Raw genomic sequence first — 21845 nt, 5'->3', positions numbered from 1 at the left:
TTTCAGTTTGATAATGTTATGTGTACGCGCTCACCAGCGAGTGAGCTTCCTGATTTTACAACGCGAGACACGAGACTGTTCTTGGTTGGCATTTTATGCACTCTCAAAAAACTGATTCCAATTTCCATGTGAAGCATTCTGTTGCGCGTTTATACAAGAAGGAAAGCAAGCAAATAATTAGCTCATTGGTTAGCTTAGGTTAAATATTCAAATTCAGTAAAATTTTAAATAAAGTTGAAATTCGTGAATATAAAAAAATTTGAGAAGAACAATTTTTCATTTTTCTTTCTTAAAGTAAAAATTTTCAAACAAATAAAAATATCGACATTATTCTCTTTATTTCACCGTATGTGTTTTATTTTTGTTTCTAAACTTGTAAATATTTATTCTATGTATACTATTTAAGGTTTTGTATATTATATCCGTGATTTAATCTATAACCCTTTATGTGATTTTAAAATACTCAATAAGTAGTGTGGTATTAATTACCCTTTTTCATACAATATTAAGATATTTGTAATGTAGAAAACGGAAATGGAAATTGGCACCTTGTGTAAGAGTGGAGGGATGCAAAACCTATTCTCATCAGGTGCAGGTACAGGGAAATTTGAGGGGGCAGAAAAGATTCCATGGAATTATTGAGTGGTGACTCGTTATTGTTAATTTGTTATGATGTTTAAAAAATAGTATTTAATTTAATAAAAAATTAAAAATTAATATTTTATTTAAAAAAGATAAGAATAAATAATTTTTAAATATCTAAAATTTATTATAACACATAAGTTAGCAAAAATTAAATACCATAGAATTCACCCTCTTGAGATTTATGCGGAAATTGATATGCGTTGTTGGTGGAAGGGGGGAGTGTTTCCCAGTTTGCATTTTGGTTGGTGTGATAGTGGAGTGCGGCAGAGTGATTCTCTCGTGAATTGACCGTGAACAATGAAAGAGAACTGTGGGAAAAAAAAAAGAAACGAAGAGAAAAGATGATAAATAAATAGATAAAGATTTGGTTATTTGATATCTTAAAAATATATTTTAAGAATATAATAAAAAGAATATATCTAATATTTTTAAAATATTTTCTTAAAATATATATTAACAATGTACAATAAATACTTATAATCAATTATAATCGTACAATAATAAGGATTTGGCCAGATTTTTTTAAATAAATAAAATAAATATTTTAATTATGTATATACATATTTTTTTAAAGCATTTATGTATTTGCACAATATGTCTTATCTTGTTTATACTTTAAATGAGATAAATCACGCACACACATCAATGTATCACATTTATAAACACGTTATGACACGTGTACATTCAGATAAGGTACATTGACGTTTATAAATAGAATTCGTTATATTTTATTGATATTTTTGAATTTTCGGGACGTTATGACACGTAACCCGAACATCAATCGCTTGAATGCTAGTTGACACATTACGGGAGTTATCGACTTTGAGATTGGTGTTATCTTTTATTGTTCAAATTAATAATTATTTGCGATTTACTTAACTAATGAATAGACCGAATGATATTTAGGTAATATAGAGTAGGTTAGTTGACAAATAGAAATTAAGACATTTATAAGTATTTAAGTTTGTTCATAGTGAAGGCTAAACAACTAATAAGTTTGAGTTGATTTGTTAATTTAAAGTTTTTAGTAGTTACTTTTATTGTTTTGAATTTGGGAAGGATTTTTAAGTACTTTTTTTTTATGCTTTTTATTATGTTGTGATGTTTATCTGAGTTGCACTTTATATTTTTTAAAATAGTTTTGAATATGCTAGAGAAGTTAGTTTAAAGTTTTGTACTTATAATTTTTTTTTTAAACAAAGGCCTCGCCTTTTATTGCTTAGGCGGATTAGTCACACACTTGCACCTCCGAACTCCATCGTCGTTTATCTGAGGGAAGTTGGGTTTGGCGACACGGTGCAGCTCAGGGACTCTGTGTTTGACAACTTTCTGATCACTGCATTTGTGGAGCGGTGGCGTCCGGAGACCCACACTTTTCACCTGTCATGGGGTGAGTGCACCATCACCCTACAAGATGTTGTATACCACCTTGGGAGAGTCAGTCGGTGGGTGCCTGCGTGACTTCCAGACTTGGCACTAACGACCAACATGGAAGTACGTGGAGGAGCTCTTAGGTGCCAAACCGCCCCTTCCAGTGCAGCAGGGTGTGCAGAGGAAGTAGTCGTTTAGCATCAAGATGACCTGGCTCAGGAACCAAGTTCGGCACATGCTAGCGACTCCTATTGTACGATTCCTCCCAATCACCATATATATATATACACACACACACACGACAACTTAAATTGATAGCTCAGGGACCAAGGGTTTGCTGATATTTTTATAGATATTTAATTTTTGTCCTATTATATCTTGTTTATTGTGTAAACGAGTTGAATTGTCACTTATCTCGTTTACATATGCATTACCCGTCTTTTCGCATGTGTCACGTTTACAAATGTGATATATTGAGGGGTGTGTCTTATCTTGTTTACACGGTAAACAAGAGACTGTAAATGAGATAAGACACATTGTGTAAATACACAAATACTCTAAAAAATATGTATATGCGTAATTAAAATATTTATTTTATTTATTTAAAAAAAATTCGAATTTAGTCTCTAGGACTGTGTTTGTTTATGAGAACAGAACAAGATAAAACACTAAAAATAAAACATAAAAGTCAGAAACATAAAATTTAATGTTCTTATATTCTATTTGATGATAAAATAGAACAAATTATAAAAGTCTAATTTATTTTTATGTTTTTTCATTTAAAAAATTTTAAAAAAATAATAAAAAATATAATTATAAAAAATTAATAAAAAATAAAAAAATAAATTATATTTTTATTAATATTTTTATATTTTTTATCAGAATAAATATAAAATATATTAATTTAATATTTCTAAATATCATGTCTCTTACTATATATACGGTTTTATATTTTTATATATCTTTCCAATATCCCATTTCTATAAACAAACGTTGCCTAATGGAATTTGTTGCTATGCTCATTTACTTGTTCCAACATGCGGACAACTATGTCCTTCACCACCGGCTCTCTGACAATCCCTCCCTCTGGACCTGAGCGGCTGACCCCTCAACAATGTCACTCCCACACTTTTTAAACCAATAAACGCTATTACACTTTCTATTCAAATCCCTCTAATTAGTGAATCCGTATTAATTTAAAGAGAGTCTATAAAATTTTTAACTACGCTATATTGTTAAAATTAGTCATTAAATTAGATATTTATATAAAATATAACGAGAGAAGATTCATTTAACTTTATTTATTTACACATTAGTTTTATTACAAAATTAAAAAATATTTAATATTTTTATAATTATTCTATATAATAACTACAATAATTTATAAAATATTTTTAATTTTTTATTAAATTAAAATAAAAATTTTAAATTTATAAATATAAATTTTAATTTAATAACTAAATAAAAAATTAAAATATATTAGAATTAAACTAAATATTTTAAAAATATAAAATTAATATTTTTTAAATAATATTTAAATTGTTTATATCACAAATATTTAAATCCCGTATAAGATAGTAAAATGAAGTAGATAGATATTATTCTCAAACAACGGAGTGATAGCGGTAAGGCGGTAACATGTATGTGGGGTTGAGAAAAGAAGCTTTTACAGCAAATAGAAGTTGATTTTAACACTTCAATTTCAAAATCAATATTACTACTTTATTAGTGACTACAGTATATATGAGTATGGCCCGCATTCCAAGAAAATGAATGAAACGGAATTATTCCTTCAGTCGATGTGAATTTTGCCCAACCCTCGTGATTTAGCTCGGTTTATTTGTGGTAATGTGGTTATCATTGCGGCATAAGTCCATATAATACCATTGCAAGGCCTGGACTGCAACTCATTCTGCTCTCTTTTAACTAACATCAATGGCCTCAATACTGAGACTCCTCTTCGTTTTCCTCTTCGTCTTCCACATTTCAGGTATCTACCCTCCTTTCTCTCCATTACAATGCCGCTTTCATGCTTACATTTTAAGGAGCATTTTATACACTATTATACTTGAAACTAAAGAACAGTGTATGTGACTGGTTTTTTGCTTGTTTGTTGTTCATGCCAACTAACAGTGCTCAAGGCTTCAGGGGCATCAATAATATTCTACAACAAGTGCCCCCACCCAGTGTGGCCCGGCATCCAGCCCAGCTCAGGAAAGCCCGTTCTGGCCCGCGGGGGCTTCAAACTCCCACCAAACAAGGCCTACTCCCTCCAACTCCCTGCTCTCTGGTCGGGCCGCTTCTGGGGCCGCCACGGCTGCGCCTTCGACGGCTCCGGACGGGGCCGCTGCGCCACCGGCGACTGCGGCGGGTCCCTGTTCTGCAACGGCATCGGCGGAACTCCGCCGGCGACCCTAGCAGAGTTCACGCTGGGAAACGAGCAGGATTTCTACGACGTGAGCCTGGTGGACGGTTACAACCTTCCAATCTCGATCACACCGTTCAAGGGATCTGGAAAGTGCAGCTACGCTGGGTGCGTGAGCGACCTCAACATGATGTGCCCCGTGGGACTGCAGGTGCGCTCACGCGACAAGAAGCGCGTGGTGGCCTGCAAGAGTGCCTGCTCCGCCTTCAACTCCCCTCGCTACTGCTGCACGGGTACCTATGGAAGCCCACAGGCCTGCAAGCCCACTGCCTACTCCAGGATCTTCAAGACCGCATGCCCAAAGGCCTACTCCTACGCTTACGACGACCCCACCAGCATCGCCACTTGCACTCGCGCTAACTACTTGCTCACTTTCTGCCCTCGCCGCCGCTGATCTCAAGCTCACTACTCCTTAATTCCTTACTAGTTAATACTTAATAGTTACTACTATTCTCTTTGGCCTAGCTCTTTCTACTATTACCATTATTATCATCATTATCATTATCATTATTATGTCATAACAATTTGCATTTGCATTAGTACTACCCAATACTACCCAATACTCTCTTATTTCGTTACTTTAGTACGTTAATGTGTACTAGCTAAGTCTTCTGTATTAATTCATATTACAATTACTACTACCGCGTGCCTGCGTGTGATCTGCTTGGTTTGTCAGGTGTTTTGCTTCCATTGTTGTCATTTATGGCCATGTTTTTATCTTGGAGTAAAAAAGTAGGTTATTTCATACTAGCAAGTAGCAAGCGCTTGTTAGATACATTTCTCATCGCTAATGGGTTTGCGGATTTGTCTACTATTCCAATTCCACTGAGCAATCAATTCGTCTATTTGGTTTCCAGCCTGATATTGATATACTGTACACCCTAAAAAGCATATTCGCCACACAACCAATGAGAAATTGGATTCACAAACGTCACTCTCTTTTTTAAGTAATCCTTGTCTGTTTAGACCTTGGACAATAGTCTATATTTTTTTTTTGGTGACGGACAATAGTCTATATTGCTTCATATGATGTTTATCTTGCCTTCCTTTGCAATGAAATTAGACAATGAAACAATTACATATTTCCCCGCCCATCCCCAATTTTATAGGAATTTGCGTGTGAACTACTATATTTAATATTTTACTTTAAACACCATTTAACTTGTTTCCATATAGTTTGAAGGGAAAAGGGAGGGGAGGAAGGGGTTGACAGGGTGGATAGCAGTAGAACGTCCGAAAAAGCTTGTCCTGTTTGGTTAACGTTGGAAATTCTTTATAGTTTTTCATGGACTATTCTTTATTTTCCTTTTGCATGATTTTCTTCCTATTTTTGCTGCGCTAAGTCGCTAACATTATTGATTATCTACATGCTCGTTTTCCTTTTCGAAAGATGCAATAAAATTTGAATGAACAAAGATTAGAAGGGGAAAAAAATAGTTAATTATTAACGGGAATTTTTTTTTTCTCAATTTCTAGAAAACAAGGAAATACAACTATACAAGCATGTCTTACTACTACGGTATTACCTAAGCTATTGATTGTTTTTCTTTTTTTTTTTCTTTCTTTTTGTGTTCATCACAACTTTTGTTTTGGGCTGAAGTACTCCCAAGTTTCATAACAAAAAGAAACATAGGCCAATACAGTCAAAGCCCATCATAGTCCTACAGTTTTTGGTGCCAACTCTCTGGATTTTGGGTATTGATCCCAGGCCCATCTATTGGGGATTTTGTAACATCATAGCACTTTTACTAAGAAGGGACACACGGACTAGGACTAAAAACAAAAGAAGAGAAAGGTCAAAAGATGTGCCTAGCATTAGAAATAAAATTGGGCCTGTTAGGTTGAGTCCCAAAGATAAAAAGATTTCCATGAAAAAAAAAAAGATAAAGATGCGGATGCAGATCCATATGTCATAAATTACACGTGTTCCCTGTTCCATCCCATGATTGTAACGAATAATACTTTTCCCTCCCTTTTCCCTTCCTTAAAGCAACGAATAATACTTTTTCCTATTTAAACGTAAAAAGTCATATGCATTACACTCTCCACGTGACAACAAATCCAAAAGGACGAGGCTAAGGCTAAAACTCACCATTCTTCTTGATTCAGCAATTTCTCATTTCTTTCTTTCTTTCTTTAAAGTCACGAGCGTGTCCAACCCGCGTTCATTTACGCGTGTCCCACAAAGAGTGTATTCCTTTGTCCTTAATCAACGCGTCTTACAAATGTAGTAAAACTATTCCTACACCACTACTGTTATAACGTAATGCTTTTTGTTTTTAGCAAATTTACTTTTCAGAAATTTAATTTTAATAGTGTGAAAAACTTTGTTTGTAACACTATATTATTAAAAATAATTAATATTTTATTAATTATATAAATAGTCATCTAAAAGTTAAGCATTTTATTTTTATTATATAATTATATAAAATATTTATATTTAATATAGCAAAATTAAATTTAACTTTTAATTAGAAAATTTGATAATTTGGTGTCTGATTTTATAGTATTAAACATTTTATTTTATTATAAAATAAAAATACAAATGATTTTTTTATTTTTTAAATAAATGTAAATAAATGTTTATTTTTCTTAAAAAATATTATTGATGGATTATATTATCTAAAACTAAACATCAGAAATTAATTTATCTTATATTTAAGAAATAAAAATTTATTTTGTTAAAAAAAGTATTATTGATGTAATATATCCTCTAAAATTTTAAAACATAAGAAATTAGTTTATCTTATATTTAAGAAAATAAAAATTATTTTATCAATTAAAATATAATTTATTTATTAAAAAATGTAGTAGATATCAGCTTCAATATTTCTTTTGCATAGGAGATATGCAAGCATTATAATTCATCCATATTAACACATGCCACATGCCACATGCCACATGCCATTTTCATCCACCTTTTTTCCTGCCCCTTCTTCCCTAATCCTTAGGAGTTGTTATTCATCCATTTGTGTGTATTTATGATTAACTTATGAGTTGTATTTATGACAAGAATATTTATGTATTTTTTATTTTGTTCCTTAAGTAATTTAGTATTTATTTGTTTATTTATGATTAATTAATTTATTTATTTGTTTCTCATACTCACCTACAAAATTACAGATTTAAATTTCATTCCTAATTAAAAAAAAAAAAGTTATGATCTATCGGGCCTAAATTTCACTTTTAGATTATCTATTTATTAGGTCTTATTTAGTATATATTATTTAAAATCTCATAAGCACAGGTGTTGTGCAGTAAATATAAAGGACAAAAGTTGTTTGTACATGTATCATATGAATTATTTGTTTTTCAGAACATTTTTTTAACATTTGATTAGGCTATATGAAAAGTATATGTTTTAATTTTAAACATATTATTTGTGTTTAGGTAAAAATATAGAAGAACAAAATCATCATTTGAAGTACAAAAGATCGGCCTTTTAGAGAAAAAGTGAAACTTGATAAAAGAGAATAATATTCCAAACTTATATTACATTTTACAGCGTTTTTAATTTGACACTTAATTCTTACAAAATTGTTATTGTTAAATTCATTTACAATAGTTGTTATGTTAGATAAATAATGTTTTACGTCATATTATTCAATTATAAATTAATAAATTTAGTTAAATTAGTCACTATTTCAGACATGAAAGAAAGTCTGATTTTTTTAATATTGAATTAATTTTTTTATATAGACAAATTTTATTAATTTCTAATAAAAATGAGACATAAATGTTAATTTTTCTAATAAAATAAAAAATTGATAATTAATATGATCATTATAATTATTTTAAAAAATAAGTTATTAGACCAAATTTTTTTGTAACATAAATATTAATTTGTCTAATAAAATAAAAAAATTAGTAATTAATATTATTATTAGAATTCTTTAAAAAATAAATTATTAGACTGATTTTTTTAAGATTTATTTAAGATATTTTTAAATAATAGAACAAAAAATATATAATTATAAACTATTACTAAATCATGCTTTATTAAAAATAATTTTATTCTTAATAAATTAAAGATCATTTTAATTAATTATTAACGATGAAGCATGAATATTTTGTGGAATTTTAATTTTCTTGTCTATGTTACACACATTTATAATGCCCACCGATTTGACATTTACTTGTGTCTTTCTTTCTTAACTGGGTCTTCTTTATTCTTGAATTATATATTTGTTTTTTTTTTTTTTTTTACCAAAAATAAGAACACTCAAATTTATAATTTTTTAGATGAGTATAAAGAAACTATGTGTCTATGTCATTTGAATTATAATTCATTAATAAATTATATTTTTGTTAATGAGTTAAAAAAATAATATTTATTATTTGTTATCAATAATATTTTTTTATATCATTTAACAAATCATTAAAATATTATAAAGTTAATTTGTATATTAAATTAATAAATATCAAATATATTATAATTTATTAATAAAATTCTTTGTATTAGATATATATTGATCGTGTCGACCAAATGTTTTGATATAAGATGATGCCTAATTTGTGTAGTATTCTGAATATTGTATGTGTGTTTTTTAAATGTAAAATAAAATTTGAATGTTATTAAAATTATTTAGAGATTTTTTTTATGAGTACATAATGAATTTATATATTTGTGAATATAATTATGTTAACGAGTCTCTTAGATATTGTTTAAATATTAGTTATATATTTTAATGCTTTTTAAAAATTTAGCTCTTTATATTTCAATTCTTTTTTTATCTATTGACAAATGAATATCATACTTACACAGATTGATTGATGAGTACTAATATTCATGTTAGTAAAATAATATAAACTAAATGATAATATCTAGACAAATAGTTACAAGATGTTATTTTAGTAATAATTTTTTAAAATAATAAAATTAAAAAAATTATTAATTAAATATTAAATGTTTTATCCAAGAAATTAAAAATAAATTTATTTAATAATCCAAAATAAATCAGTATAAAACCATAGGCAGACACGGTGTTCCATGTCTCACCATTTGTGATTCAACTTTTCATCATACTCAAAATATCAGTTTAACACTAATGGCGACACCCATCACTGCCGACACAAACCCTAGCTCCAAATCCACAAACTCTAACCTTATCTACCTCCAGGACATGGACGAGTTCAAGAGAGTCTTCAGTCGCTTTGACTCTAACGGCGATGGCAAGATCTCGGTTAATGAGCTCGACAACGTCCTTAGCACCCTAGGCTCTGGTGTTCCACCGGATGAACTCCAGCGCGTCATGGACGATCTCGATACCGATCATGATGGTTTCATAAGCCTTCATGAGTTTGCCGTCTTCTGCCGATCTGATACCACCGACGGAGGTGCCACTGAGCTCCGCGACGCCTTCAACCTATATGACCAGGACAAGAACGGCCTCATCTCTTCCGCCGAGCTCCATCTTGTCCTGAACCGCCTAGGGTTGAAGTGCTCTGTGGAGGAATGTCACAACATGATCAAGTCTGTGGATTCTGACGGAGATGGCAACGTGAACTTTGAGGAGTTTAAGCAGATGATGAGCAACAATCGTGTAAATGGTAATGTTAATGGATCTATCCTATAGAAAAGAAATATGCAAGTTTTTATGCATTTTTTCACTTTATCTTGGTAGATCTGTGTTTGTATTTTGTTGTACTTCTTCGTATAAATAACAAAAACTAACAATAATTTTTATGTGAGATCTATTGTGTTTATTTTTCCCCTTTCTTACTTATCAATGTATTGGGTGGTTTTATTTGTTAATGTTCAACTTCTTTAGAGAGCCACACTTAAAACAGACAATATGTTAGTCTCTGTTCTCTGTTTTGAAATTCCTTAAACTTTTGATTGCAAAAAAAAAAAAAAAATCATTTGGATTTGTTGCTACTATATTACATGGCTACAATTTTTGTTTCTATAGGCTATTCTTATCCGTTGATAGTTGATAAGATTGGTTCTAATTTTTTTAATGAGTTTAATAACATTTAGTCATTTAGTATTATATAAAATATTTTTCATATAAGGATCTCTTTAACAATCAAACCACAGAATAAAAATAAAAAAAAAATCTTTTATTACATACAATAAAAAATATTTGCAGTATGATTTTAATTGATTTAGATCATGTTGATTTTATTTTTATTTTTTAATTTAATTTATTTTAATTTAATCAATTTAAAATTTTTAAATTATTAGAAAGAAATAATTTAATTTACAAACTTTTAAAATTTTAAACAAAAGTAAAAGTAATATTATCATTTTTCAAATTTAAATGAATAGTTTTCATATGTACTCATATAACAAGTTTTTTAATTTATTTTTTTAATTTAAAATTGAATTTAAATATACAATATTCATCTTTTTTTTACTCATATAACAAGTTTGGTATTGATTTTTTAAATTTTAAAAATTTTATAATTTAAATTTTATTTATCTAAAAATTGAATATAAATAGATAATATTTATTGATATGATGTACTCATATAGCATATTTGGTATTACTTTTTAAATTTTAAAAATTTTATAATATAAATTATATTTATTTATATGTTAAATTATAAATTTTATAATTTTTTAAAATGTTATTTTTGTATAATAAATTTGGTATTGATTTAATTTTTTAAATGACTAAATCTTAATTTCAAATTGAACTAAATTAAAGGATAAAATCAAACCTGTAACACCCGCTTAAGTCCTAAGACAGAGGTAATGAGGTATTACTATCTCTAGGAGTAAAATTATATATATAGTATGAGAATGGATCCTCTCAATTTTTCTTTAACAATTGAGGGAGTAAAGTATAATCTCTCACCATTCATTTTTACAGGTGGGACCAAGAGAAAACATGAGAGAGAGAGCATTTAAGGGTTATAGATCACACTTTACCCTCTCAATTTCTTTTAATGATTCAGAGGATCCATCCCAATATAGTATAAGTGAAAAATGGTGTTATCTAGGAGCCTTTTGAACTATGATGCACGGACATACCGACACGCGAATTTTAAAATCTTATACGATACAGGGACACACATACATATAAAATATAAAATATTTTTTAGATAAATCGTAATGATATTTTGATATTTTATTGATATTAAAATATAAATTAATTTTTTAAATTATTTTTAATATTTTATTTTAATTATATCAAGTATTTAAATTATTTTTTGTTTTAATAAATAATAATATATACTATATCTAAATTTATTTCAAGAATATATGTTAAGAATAAGACAGGACATGCTGGCACGTGATGGTATTTAGGTGTGTCCAAGCGTGTCCGGAGAAGAATTTTTTACTTTTTTTATTAAGACACGGTTGGACACAGCAAACACGCGTGTCGAACGAGTGTCGATAAGTGTCGTGTCCGAAATATGTCCGACACGTGGACACGGCAACTCAGCGAAGTGTCCGTGCTTCATAGCTTTTGAAAAAAAGTTAAAAGCGAGGCGTTAAACAGAAAAGCGCATCACTCACGCAAGCGGTAAACGTAAACCAGATAGTATAAGAGTATAGCGACATAAATACATATATACATACAGTCATACATAATAGAAGACTTCCAAGGATACAGATAACAAAACTCTTGACTCGGCTCGCTAAGTTTAAACCGGCCAGAGCATTCATATATATATATATATATATATATATATATATATATATATATATATATATAAAATAAACTCAAAATGCCCAACATACAGCTTATAGAACCTGTTTCTCCAAATCAACTTTTAAGAAGGATAAACATAACATACATATGCAGTGGATATATAAGAGTATCTACATATATACATCATAAACTAAGATAAAGTCCCAAAACACAAAAATCCTTCGCTTTCAGAAGCTCCCAGTATGTCTCAGCGAGGTGTCTCACATCTTACATCTGAAAACCACAAAATATATATGGGTTGAGAACTAGAGGTTATTAGCATGGTAACAGTGCCCACATAACTAACATATAAGGTCTCGAGAAAGCCAGAGGCAATCCAAGAACTCCGACACTCATATTATAATACTTAAAGGTTTAAAACAGAAACCATAAATAGGGGTGGTTCTCTAAGGTTCCTAAACTTAACCGAATTCTAATCAAAACCCTCAATCTATGTCTTCCTTCAATCCTCCAACTCCAGTGGAACCACACAGACAAACAAATAGACAAGGTAAACATAAGTAGAATACAATTACAGCAGGTAGCAAATTTAGCAAGTAAGCATAATAATCACATAGGCAAGCCCAATTAATGCACAATTAAATATGATATATGTCTATCCTACTGGCCGTGAGCTCACGTGTCGGTTATATCGCCAGAACCCGACACATCCGGCAGCTAACCCGGATATCGTCTCTCTGACATGCCTCCACACTCTTGGGATATAGTGTCTGTCACACTCTCGGGATGTAGTGCCTGCCACACTCATGGGATATAGTGCCCGTCGCATTTCCTAGGTTAAAAGTGCTCCCACACTCTTGGGATATAGCGCCAGCCACACTCTCAGGATATAGTGTCCGTCACACTCATGGGATATAGTGTCCGACACACTTCCCAGGGTGAAGTGCTCCTACACTTAGTGTCCGTCACACTCATGGGATATAGTGTCCGACACACTTCCCAGGGTAAAGTGCTCCCACACTCTTGGGATATAGTGCTCGACACACTCATGCGATATAGTACCCGACACACTTTACAACAGAGAGAAAACTCAAACATACTCATCATCAACAATCTCATTCAGACTTCAATTATCATATTCATTCATCATCATTCATATTCATTTATTCAATATTGTATAGCCAGAATTCGTCAATTATATAGCACTTTCGCACTTCCTCAATCATAATCCATCATACCCCAAACTTTCTTCACTAACAAGTTTCCTTCCTCAGAGCCCTAATTATACTCCACTACCCAAAATCCACCTACCAGGCTTTAAACAAGAGTGACAAGGGTTTTGAAAGCTGGAGGAATGCTTTTAAAAATAAAACGTCATGTTTTGGAAAAACAGGGATCCTCGTACGCGTCCCCATACCCGCGTACGCGGAGGTGCATTTTCCCCCCGCTCGCGTACGCATGCATCCTCTCGCGTACGCGGGACATCAACCCGAACAGAATGCCCGCGTTGCGTGTGAGGCTCGCGTATATGAGTTATGCAGGGTGGTCAAAATTGTAAGTGCTGCAGAATTTCAATTTTACACACCGAACTTTTGACGTACATAATTTTTTCGTTTTAAAATATTTTTCATCCATTCTTCGAACGGTATAAATCTCTCATACCAAATTTTCATTCTAGACAAGTTTGATAAAAATCGGAGGTTCAAAGGCCGAGTTATGGCTCATCAAAGTTGGCCAAAAATCAAAGATTTAATTAAATTTACAAACCTCAACTTTCAAAATATTTAAATCCAAACCCCTATTAAAACTTACCAAATATGTCTCCAACCAAGTTCAACCCTTCGTAACACCCCTTATCTTCTTCATACATACCAATTTACAATTATATTTTTATTTCAACACAATAATCTATATCCAAAGCAACATTATATAAAATCATCAACAACATGCATATACACTTCATCAATCTCCACAAAATTTACATTATTTCACCAACAACAACCTTAATTTGCCAAACCTCATAAATACCAACCAATCCTAAATCATCAACAATATTAATATCTCAATAAACATCATCATTATCATTCTTCACTCTTCACATATAATAAATTAATTACACATCACAACATCATAACCTCAACCACAATCTCAGTATTGCTAACACTAATACATACCCACCAATTTCAATCATCAACATCATAAATAATTCAAGTTTATCCTACAGTCAACTAACCTAAGTTTTCACGACACATTATATTTTAGTTACGAGAAACTGAAACTATACCTTAGCCAATTTTCTCGTTAATGCCTGGAACACCTCACAACTCAGCATTTTTCAAGCTTCCAAGACTCCAAGACCTCACCAAACAGCCCTCTAGCCACCAAAGCTTGATCTCTTGTTTCCAAATCCTCACTTTGACTCCAACCTACAATCAATCTTAATCTAACAATACAATTATCACCACAATCAATATAAAGTTCACTAATTCAACGTTACACATTGAAGGTGCTTACCTGACTTACAACTCAAGTGAGCTAAACCTGACAATACCCACAAGTTAATTCGAACCTAAATACCGAAATCATACAAAATTCAACATAATTACACATTGAATTTTGAAATTTGGAGAGGAGATAATTGAAATTGAGAAGTAGATTTCTTACCAAATTAGTTACCGAATTTTGTAGAACTCATCACGCTAGTCACGTGGCTACAAACGGTGTGGCAATCGGAACTCAGAGTAAAAAGTTATATGGAATTAAAGATTTGGTGATGATTTGGGTCTTCCTTCATGTTCTTTCCCTTGGCCGAACAAGTTCAGTGTGTTTCTAATTTTTTTTAAATAATAATTAATTTATTGATTAATCATTTATTAATTTTACGGGTTTTACAAAACTAATATAATTTAAATTATAAAAAATTATATTCATTTTATTTTCTAAATTAATATGGATAACTAAATTCTTACTTATCTAGTTTATAACATGTGTTTTTTTCTATTTTCTCTATAAATGAGATTTGTAATAAAAATATATTTTTTAAAAAATTATTTATATTAACAAACATTTTATTTACATATAAAAAATGCTAGGAGAAATTAAAAAAATGTATAAAAAACTACCCACATTTCATTTCTCAAAAAAAAAAATATAGTTTCACGCACACAGTCTTTCCTAGGGTGGCAAACGGGAAGCCCATCTCGTCGCGTCAGACGATCCTAAATTTCTTTTTGGTTTTGCTTAATTTTTTTATAAATTATTAAATATGAAATAATATATATAATTTTACAATTATTTTCATAAATTTATAATTTCTAAAGACATAAAAAAATTATAATTTTTAAATTCACAAATATTAAAGTCTTTATAATTATAAATATGTAATAAATATAATCATAAATCAAGTATTTTGAAACAAAATAATAAAATTAATATTGTCCAAAACGAACATGATCCAAAACATATAATTCAATTAAACATAAAATATAATCTAAAATATAATTTAGAATATTTTCAATTATCATTTTCATTCTCTTGTATGACACAGGATTTGGTTGGGATATGACAAAATACACAAACCTGTCTCATTCCTAAGATTTCTGATGCAAAGGATATGACACAGGTTAGACCCATCAGCCTTTCCTCATAAGATTATTTCTAAAGTACTAGTCCATTGGCAACATAAATTTATGACTTTGCTGATCAACCCTAATCAGAGTGCCATCATTAATGGTAGATTGATTTCAGACAATACCTTAGTCGCTAATAAATGTATGCACTATCTAAAGACAAAGAAAAAGGACCTATTGACTGAAATGGCTGTTAAATTGGATATGAGTAAAGCTTGTTGAGTGGCATTTTCTTTAGTTCATTCTGGAGAATAGGATTTGAATCTAGGTGGATTAGTTGGATACAGGAGGTGGTGACTACAGTTTCTTATTTTGTCGTTGTTGAAGGTCAACCTTTTGATTTTTTTAAACCAAATAGAGATATCCATTAAGGAGATCCTCTATCTCCCTACCTTTTTCTTTTCTGTGGAGAAGGATTATCCTTTTTGCTAAACAAGGCAGAGAAAAACGGTGTATTCAGATCAACCGAAGATGTTCTACCATTAATCATTTATTGTTTGCGGATGACTCAATCCTTTTTTGCAAAGCAACAGAAAATAATTGTGAAAATATTCTCAATCTTCTTCAATCATACGAGGGGTTCAGTGGCCAAAAAGTTAATTTGTATAAATCAACTTATTCTTTAGTAATAATATTTCTCCTGTTGCTCGATTACTATTGGCTCGAAAATTGAAAATTGCTCCTATTGGTGTACATAATAAATATTTGGGTCTTCCATCTACAGTCTAAAAATAAAAAAAGACCACCTTTTGAGAAATCAAGGACAAGGTGAGGAAGCGAGTTCAAGGGTGGAAAAGAAAACTTCTCTCCTCTGCAGGCAGGCATGTTCTAATCAAAGCTGTTGGGGAGGCTATCCCAATTTATTCATTATCATGTTTTCGTCTTCTTTACACTTTAATTAGGGAGATTCACATACTCTCCCAATTTTAGTAGGGATAAAAAATGTACAGAACAAAAAATGGCATGAGTTAGTTGGGATATTATAACAAGACCGAAATTAGAAGGTGGATTAGGTTTTAAGGACCTAGGGGATCAGAATTTGGCGCTATTAGCAAAATAATGTTGGAAAGTTGTCTCTCAACCACAATCACTCCTATCTAGACTCTTCAAAGGTAAATATTTTCGATACTACTCCATAATGAATGCAGAGATCAGAACAATACCTTCGTGGGGTGGCATAGCATATTAGAAGGGCATAAGGTTGTTGAAAAGGGGTTGGTTTTGCTAGTTGGTGATGAGTCCAGTATCTGAATTTTCAGCAATCCTTGGCTTACTCCTCCACATCCTTGTGTTGTCCCTCCATCTGAAATTTTCAATATGCAAAATCAATCACTATTGATGGTCAAGGACTTAATACTTTCTAATGGTCTGTGGAATCAAACTCTAATTAAAAGTTTTTTTTTTGAGGGGACTAGTCAGTGTGTGCTAGGAACAACAATTGGCGGTGAAAAAGATAAAATTTATTGGGCCCTTAATAAAAGTGGTTTGTATGAAGTGAGTATTGGGTACCGTATGGTTTATGGGTTCTCGCATCCTCTCATTGAATTTTGCCCAAAAATTATGAGACAATGAAATTTGTGGCGAGAACTGTGAAAGCTGAAAATTCTGAAAATTCCAACAAAGATTAAGATTTTTCTCTGGAGGAGCTTTCATGAAAATCTTCTAGTGCTACAAAAGCTTCATCATCGCATCCCATCGATTCAATCCACCTGCCGAAAATGCTTACAATTTTTAGAAACAATCAATCATTGTATCTTTTATTGTGAGAAATCAAAGAAGATCTGGTAAAAAATGGGTTTACCGGCTGCTAGAAGGGACACCGAAGACTCTGATTTTATGTTGAGTGGAACTTGAGAATCGGATCTTGCGTACCCGACCCAATAGCTCCTCTCAAAGGATGATGATGGTGATTTTGAGATGGTCTTTATGGAAGGCTAGAAACAGGTTCATCTTTGATAATGTATCAACTAGTGTGGAAGAGATAATAGCGTCGACTTTGAAGCTGCAGAAGGAGCTTCAACAAATCTCCAATTCCTAAATGATGAGTACTTTACTTTCTTTTATTTCTCTTAGATTAGTATATGATGTTACCTCTATAGTAGAGCATTGGGAGTCTCCCGTTTCTTTTGCTTGTCCCATATATGGACACCTATATGTTTCTTTTATTTCATAAATTGAATTATTTGACTTTGAAAAAAAAATCTTCATCCTCTTGCGGATCAATAGCATTGTAAAAATTTGTAAAAAAATGACCGTGACAAAAAAAACATTTGGCCCGCCGGAGAAGCCCATCCTGTTCCGCCAAAGCCCGTTAAAGCCACGGATTAGGGTGTGTGGGTTAGGCAGACTTTTTAAGTTTGACAGTCTCAAATTTTCAGTCCAACCCCTTTTTTGACGGTTACACGGATTGACTCGACGAGTTTCGACCTGTTTGCCGACTCTACTCTTCCCTTCCCTTCTTCTTTTCTGATCCCAATAAATTCATTATCCACAGTTTTTGAATTTAGGAGCATGTTACCACTTCATCTAAATTTTTGTCCAAATTTATGCACAACACTAAAATAAGGACATAGAAATACAAAATAATATTTGAGAGATGAGGCATACACAATGACATTGTGTCCAAAGTTATAACTTATTTTTTATTTTTATTTTATTTTTTATGAATTTTTTATAATGATATTTTTTATTATTATATTTTTCTTTTCAGATTTTTTGAATGAAAAAAATCAGAATAAATTTAACTTTTATAATTTATTTTACTTTATCGCCAAAATATAAAAATATTAATTTTTGTGCCTCTATTATTTGTATCTCATTTTTATGTCTTATCTTATTCTATTTTTTTTTGGATCAAAATCTTATTCTATTTTCAAAATTAAAGACAGTGTTCCCCTATTTCTGTTTAGTATAATTTTCTTTTGTTTTTTTATCCTCTAACCCTTTATAACATCTAATATAATTTGACTATCTTCATCACCAAAACCAAAACAATCTTTAAATTTATTATCATTTATTATCAAATCCAAAAGCTTTTGGGCCTGATTTACGAGAATGGTGCAAATGTACTCAGCTGTCCAGAGAAAAAAACTCTAATAATAATTTTGTTAATAAATTATTCACTTAGTTTAAGTTTTTTTTTTTAATTTAAATAATTTTTTTATTAACTAGTATACATCATCATACAAAAATTTATTAATTTATATATTTAATAATATTTTAACAAACATAAAATATAAAAATTAAATTGCAATACTTTTTTATGATTATAGCCGTAAAAATATAAAAAAATTTGAACTCTTATCTTTGCTAATAGTACCAGCCAAAATACAATAGCATCTACCAGAAGCTTGCAAGTGAATGTAAGGGAAACGCAATTTTATTTTTGAAAATACAACCTCTTAAAAATGTGTGAAACTAACGATGTATGAATCAATTTCACTGATGTTATTAATTTTTACAATTCAAAATTTTCATTTCAGTACAGATTATTTGTTCTTACAAAAATTAGATTATATTTTTTCTGATGGTTCTACTTGAACTTGAGAAGGGGGTTGAATCAAGTTGGCTTAAAATTTTGAGTTTCAAACTCTGTTTCAATGGAAGCTTAAGTTGCAGGAGATTATTTCATTTTGTCTCACGCACAGAACAAGTAAAGAGTAGGGAAGAGAAGATGAAGACCAGCATGTATCCTGATTCGAATTCTTTGTGCAATGAATCCTACGTCCAGTCTCTACCACAAACCACGGTAGAATTTTCACTAATCATTCACAGATTACATACACCAATACTATTGAATTACTCCCTAATTCAACTAGTATCTACCCCTAAACTTTCATCACCAAAACTTAGCTTCCCATAGTGCTGTCCCAACTAGGAAGGGGAATCAAACAGATTCAATCTCACCAAGTGCTAACCCAACTTGGCAAGGAGAAGTAATCCTAGTTCATAAACCCAAATTACATCAGAAATCAGTGGCTCTTTTGCATCACTCTTGCATTTTCACTCTTTGGCTTTTCCAACCTCACAAGATTAGCCTTTTCTCAAAACGGAAAATGACACAAGATAGCCATAACAAAAAGATCAGAAATTAAGCTTGAGTAGAAGAAAAAGATTCCAGCTCTATCTTAGAGATGGTGCTATGAGTGTGTGCTCTCTTTTTCTTGCTTTCAAATGATGGAATGACTGAATGAGGCTTCTTATATGTCTTCAGCTTGCCTTCATTTTTGCCTCTTCCATTTCCTTGTACCAGCTGGCCGTTGGAGCTGTCACAGCTAGCAAGTAGTCCTTTTTCATCATGCTCCACTACCTCTGCTGGATGAGGAGCTCGACCACTACCTCTACTGTCCTTTGTTTTTCTTTCTTCCTTGGCATGCTCTCCTTTTTCATTTTGCTCCATAACCCCTGCTGCTGCTGCTATGTGCAAGTTGTGTTTTTGCTTACCCACTACCCGAAGGTTGCTCTTCTGATGTTCTTGAATTAGTGGAGATGTCCTTGTGTCCTTTCTAGCTTTTACAGAACCACACCTGTCCTCGCATGATCCAGCTGTCCTCTTATAACATTTAGCAAAACATATTCATTCAATTTGCTGAACGGTGCTTTGAGAAGCATTGGGCTTGTTTATTATTACTTGGAGCACTAAGGAGCATATGCTGGTTTGGGCTGGTGCAGCATGAATCTTGAACAATTGGGCCTGCAACAATTAAAACACCCATTAAACAGCATTTGGGCTTCCAACCCAAAGAAATGTTTGTCATCATTTGTAAACCCAAAATCAACTTAGACTTAACAATCTTCCCCTTGATGACAAACATGATAAGAGAGGATAGTAGAATTTAAAATTGATTGAAATGGGTTAAGAGCACTTCCCTTTGATGACCGTCCGAAGTATGTGCTACTCCCCCTCAATGTTAGCAGTTCTCTCCCCCTTAATTATGGCTTACATCTTTACCTGGACAAAGCTTAAAAACATACAGGTCAAATTTTTCCAGGCAATATATCACAGTAATAATGACTCAATTTACACAACACAGGACGAAATTAAAGTAAGTTTGTCATAGTAATAAACATAATCATGTGTCATTGTCCTTAACCCCTAAGCCAATGCTAACAATCTTTTTCTTTTCTCCCCCTTTTGTCATAAAGGAGGGAAAGAAAAACCTACACAAAATTTGTTAGTGGCCAGTTCATAGAGTATAAGTAGCAGAGTGTTTAAAGTCTTTACAGGCATCCAAAAAATAAACAAGTTCAAAAAGAAACAGAATCATAGTCACAGATGAGATAACAAGGAGCTAGGCATTAGAGTTGGATTCATCAGAGGTTCCGTTGTCCTCCCCCTAATTGTCAGAAGTTGTGAGGCCAACCTCGACATCCTCCACAAAGTCCCTCAGAATCCGAATTCTCCCTTTGGTCTTTTTGAGAGCATTTTCCTCCATAACTTGGTTCCTCTTGCGCTCATCACCATGAGTGAGAAGAAGGTCTGTCAGATTGATGAACTCTTCAAGCACATTTTTCAGAATGCGGGTCATGACCTTGATCATAGTGGAGGTGGAAGGGGGAATCAGAGGATCCTCGTCAACAGAGGGAACATCAGTGCTGTCATTAGTTCGACGACGCCTGGGAGCTGTTTTCTTTACTGCACCACCGCCTTTGATATATGAGTTACAATCTTTTGAAATTTCAGCCCCAAAATCAATATTGTAATATTAAAAAAATTTCGTAAAAAGCATGTCATAGGTAAAGCATTTTTGGTACTGACACAAGCATGCATATGTCTCACAAGCAAGTAAGCAAAAGAAATGGGAATTTTTAAAAGAAGTGCATACAAAACCAGTGTGTCACAAAATGAGACGCGTTGAAAAGAGATGCTCTGAGGCAAAATGATGTGATTTACAATCCTATGCAGCTGGGCACAGACTGGACCAAGAGACTTATGAGTAGGAGTGTTACCTTCTAGGAGAGGGATATTGATGCAGACAGTGCTTAGGGCATCAAAGTAAGAAACATTGAGCGTCTCGTCCCACTTACCCGATGTGTAGACATTAGGTCCCCGGTCTTGATAATCTAGGACTTTGCCTAGGTGATACTTGTCAAGAATGATCACTTTATCTTTAACAAAAGAAGCGATTCTCCCTTCTTTGTAGGACAAGTTGCTATAGAACTGCTTTACCA

The 21845-nt window shown here is 31.9% G+C and overlaps 2 protein-coding genes across 3 annotated transcripts in view; both read left to right on the top strand.

The window, feature by feature from the left end:
* The first annotated feature begins 3722 nt into the window (after window positions 1-3722).
* On the top strand, window positions 3723-5073 carry LOC107631751 (thaumatin-like protein). Its single transcript, XM_016335294.3, has 2 exons — window positions 3723-4006; window positions 4150-5073. Exons 1-2 carry the CDS (start codon window positions 3952-3954, stop codon window positions 4833-4835), a joined length of 741 nt encoding a protein of 246 aa, XP_016190780.1. The 5' UTR covers window positions 3723-3951; the 3' UTR covers window positions 4836-5073.
* A 4347-nt stretch (window positions 5074-9420) lies between these two features.
* The window catches only part of LOC110270425 (putative calcium-binding protein CML26), a 30620-nt gene continuing 18195 nt past the window's right edge, over window positions 9421-21845 (top strand). The window contains exons 1-2 of one of the 2 annotated variants that reach the window (XM_088508701.1): window positions 9421-9991; window positions 15593-15667. In XM_088508701.1, coding sequence (XP_088364827.1) covers window positions 9490-9991; window positions 15593-15639 — 549 coding nt within the window. In that variant the 5' untranslated portion in view covers window positions 9421-9489 and the 3' untranslated portion in view covers window positions 15640-15667. Of the gene's footprint in view, window positions 9992-11259; window positions 11377-15592; window positions 15668-21845 lie in introns of those variants that run through there. The other variant, XM_016335295.3, reaches the window with a different exon arrangement.

The sequence above is a fragment of the Arachis ipaensis genome, chromosome B3, assembly GCF_059453495.1.
Source record: "Arachis ipaensis isolate K30076 ecotype BB chromosome B3, ASM5945349v1, whole genome shotgun sequence".
Lineage (NCBI taxonomy): Eukaryota > Viridiplantae > Streptophyta > Magnoliopsida > Fabales > Fabaceae > Arachis > Arachis ipaensis.
The sequence above is the reverse complement of the archived record's forward strand: the minus strand, read 5'-3'. Positions and strand labels throughout refer to the sequence as shown.

What these genes read in the sequence shown, in the direction of transcription:
- LOC107631751 (XM_016335294.3), top strand. Translation starts at nt 3,952, where the DNA reads ATGGCCTCAATACTGAGACTCCTCTTCGTTTTCCTCTTCGTCTTCCAC. An exon ending in CTTCGTCTTCCACATTTCAG is followed by an intron (nt 4,007 to 4,149) that starts GTATCTACCCTC and finishes GCCAACTAACAG; the next exon opens with TGCTCAAGGCTTCAGGGGCA.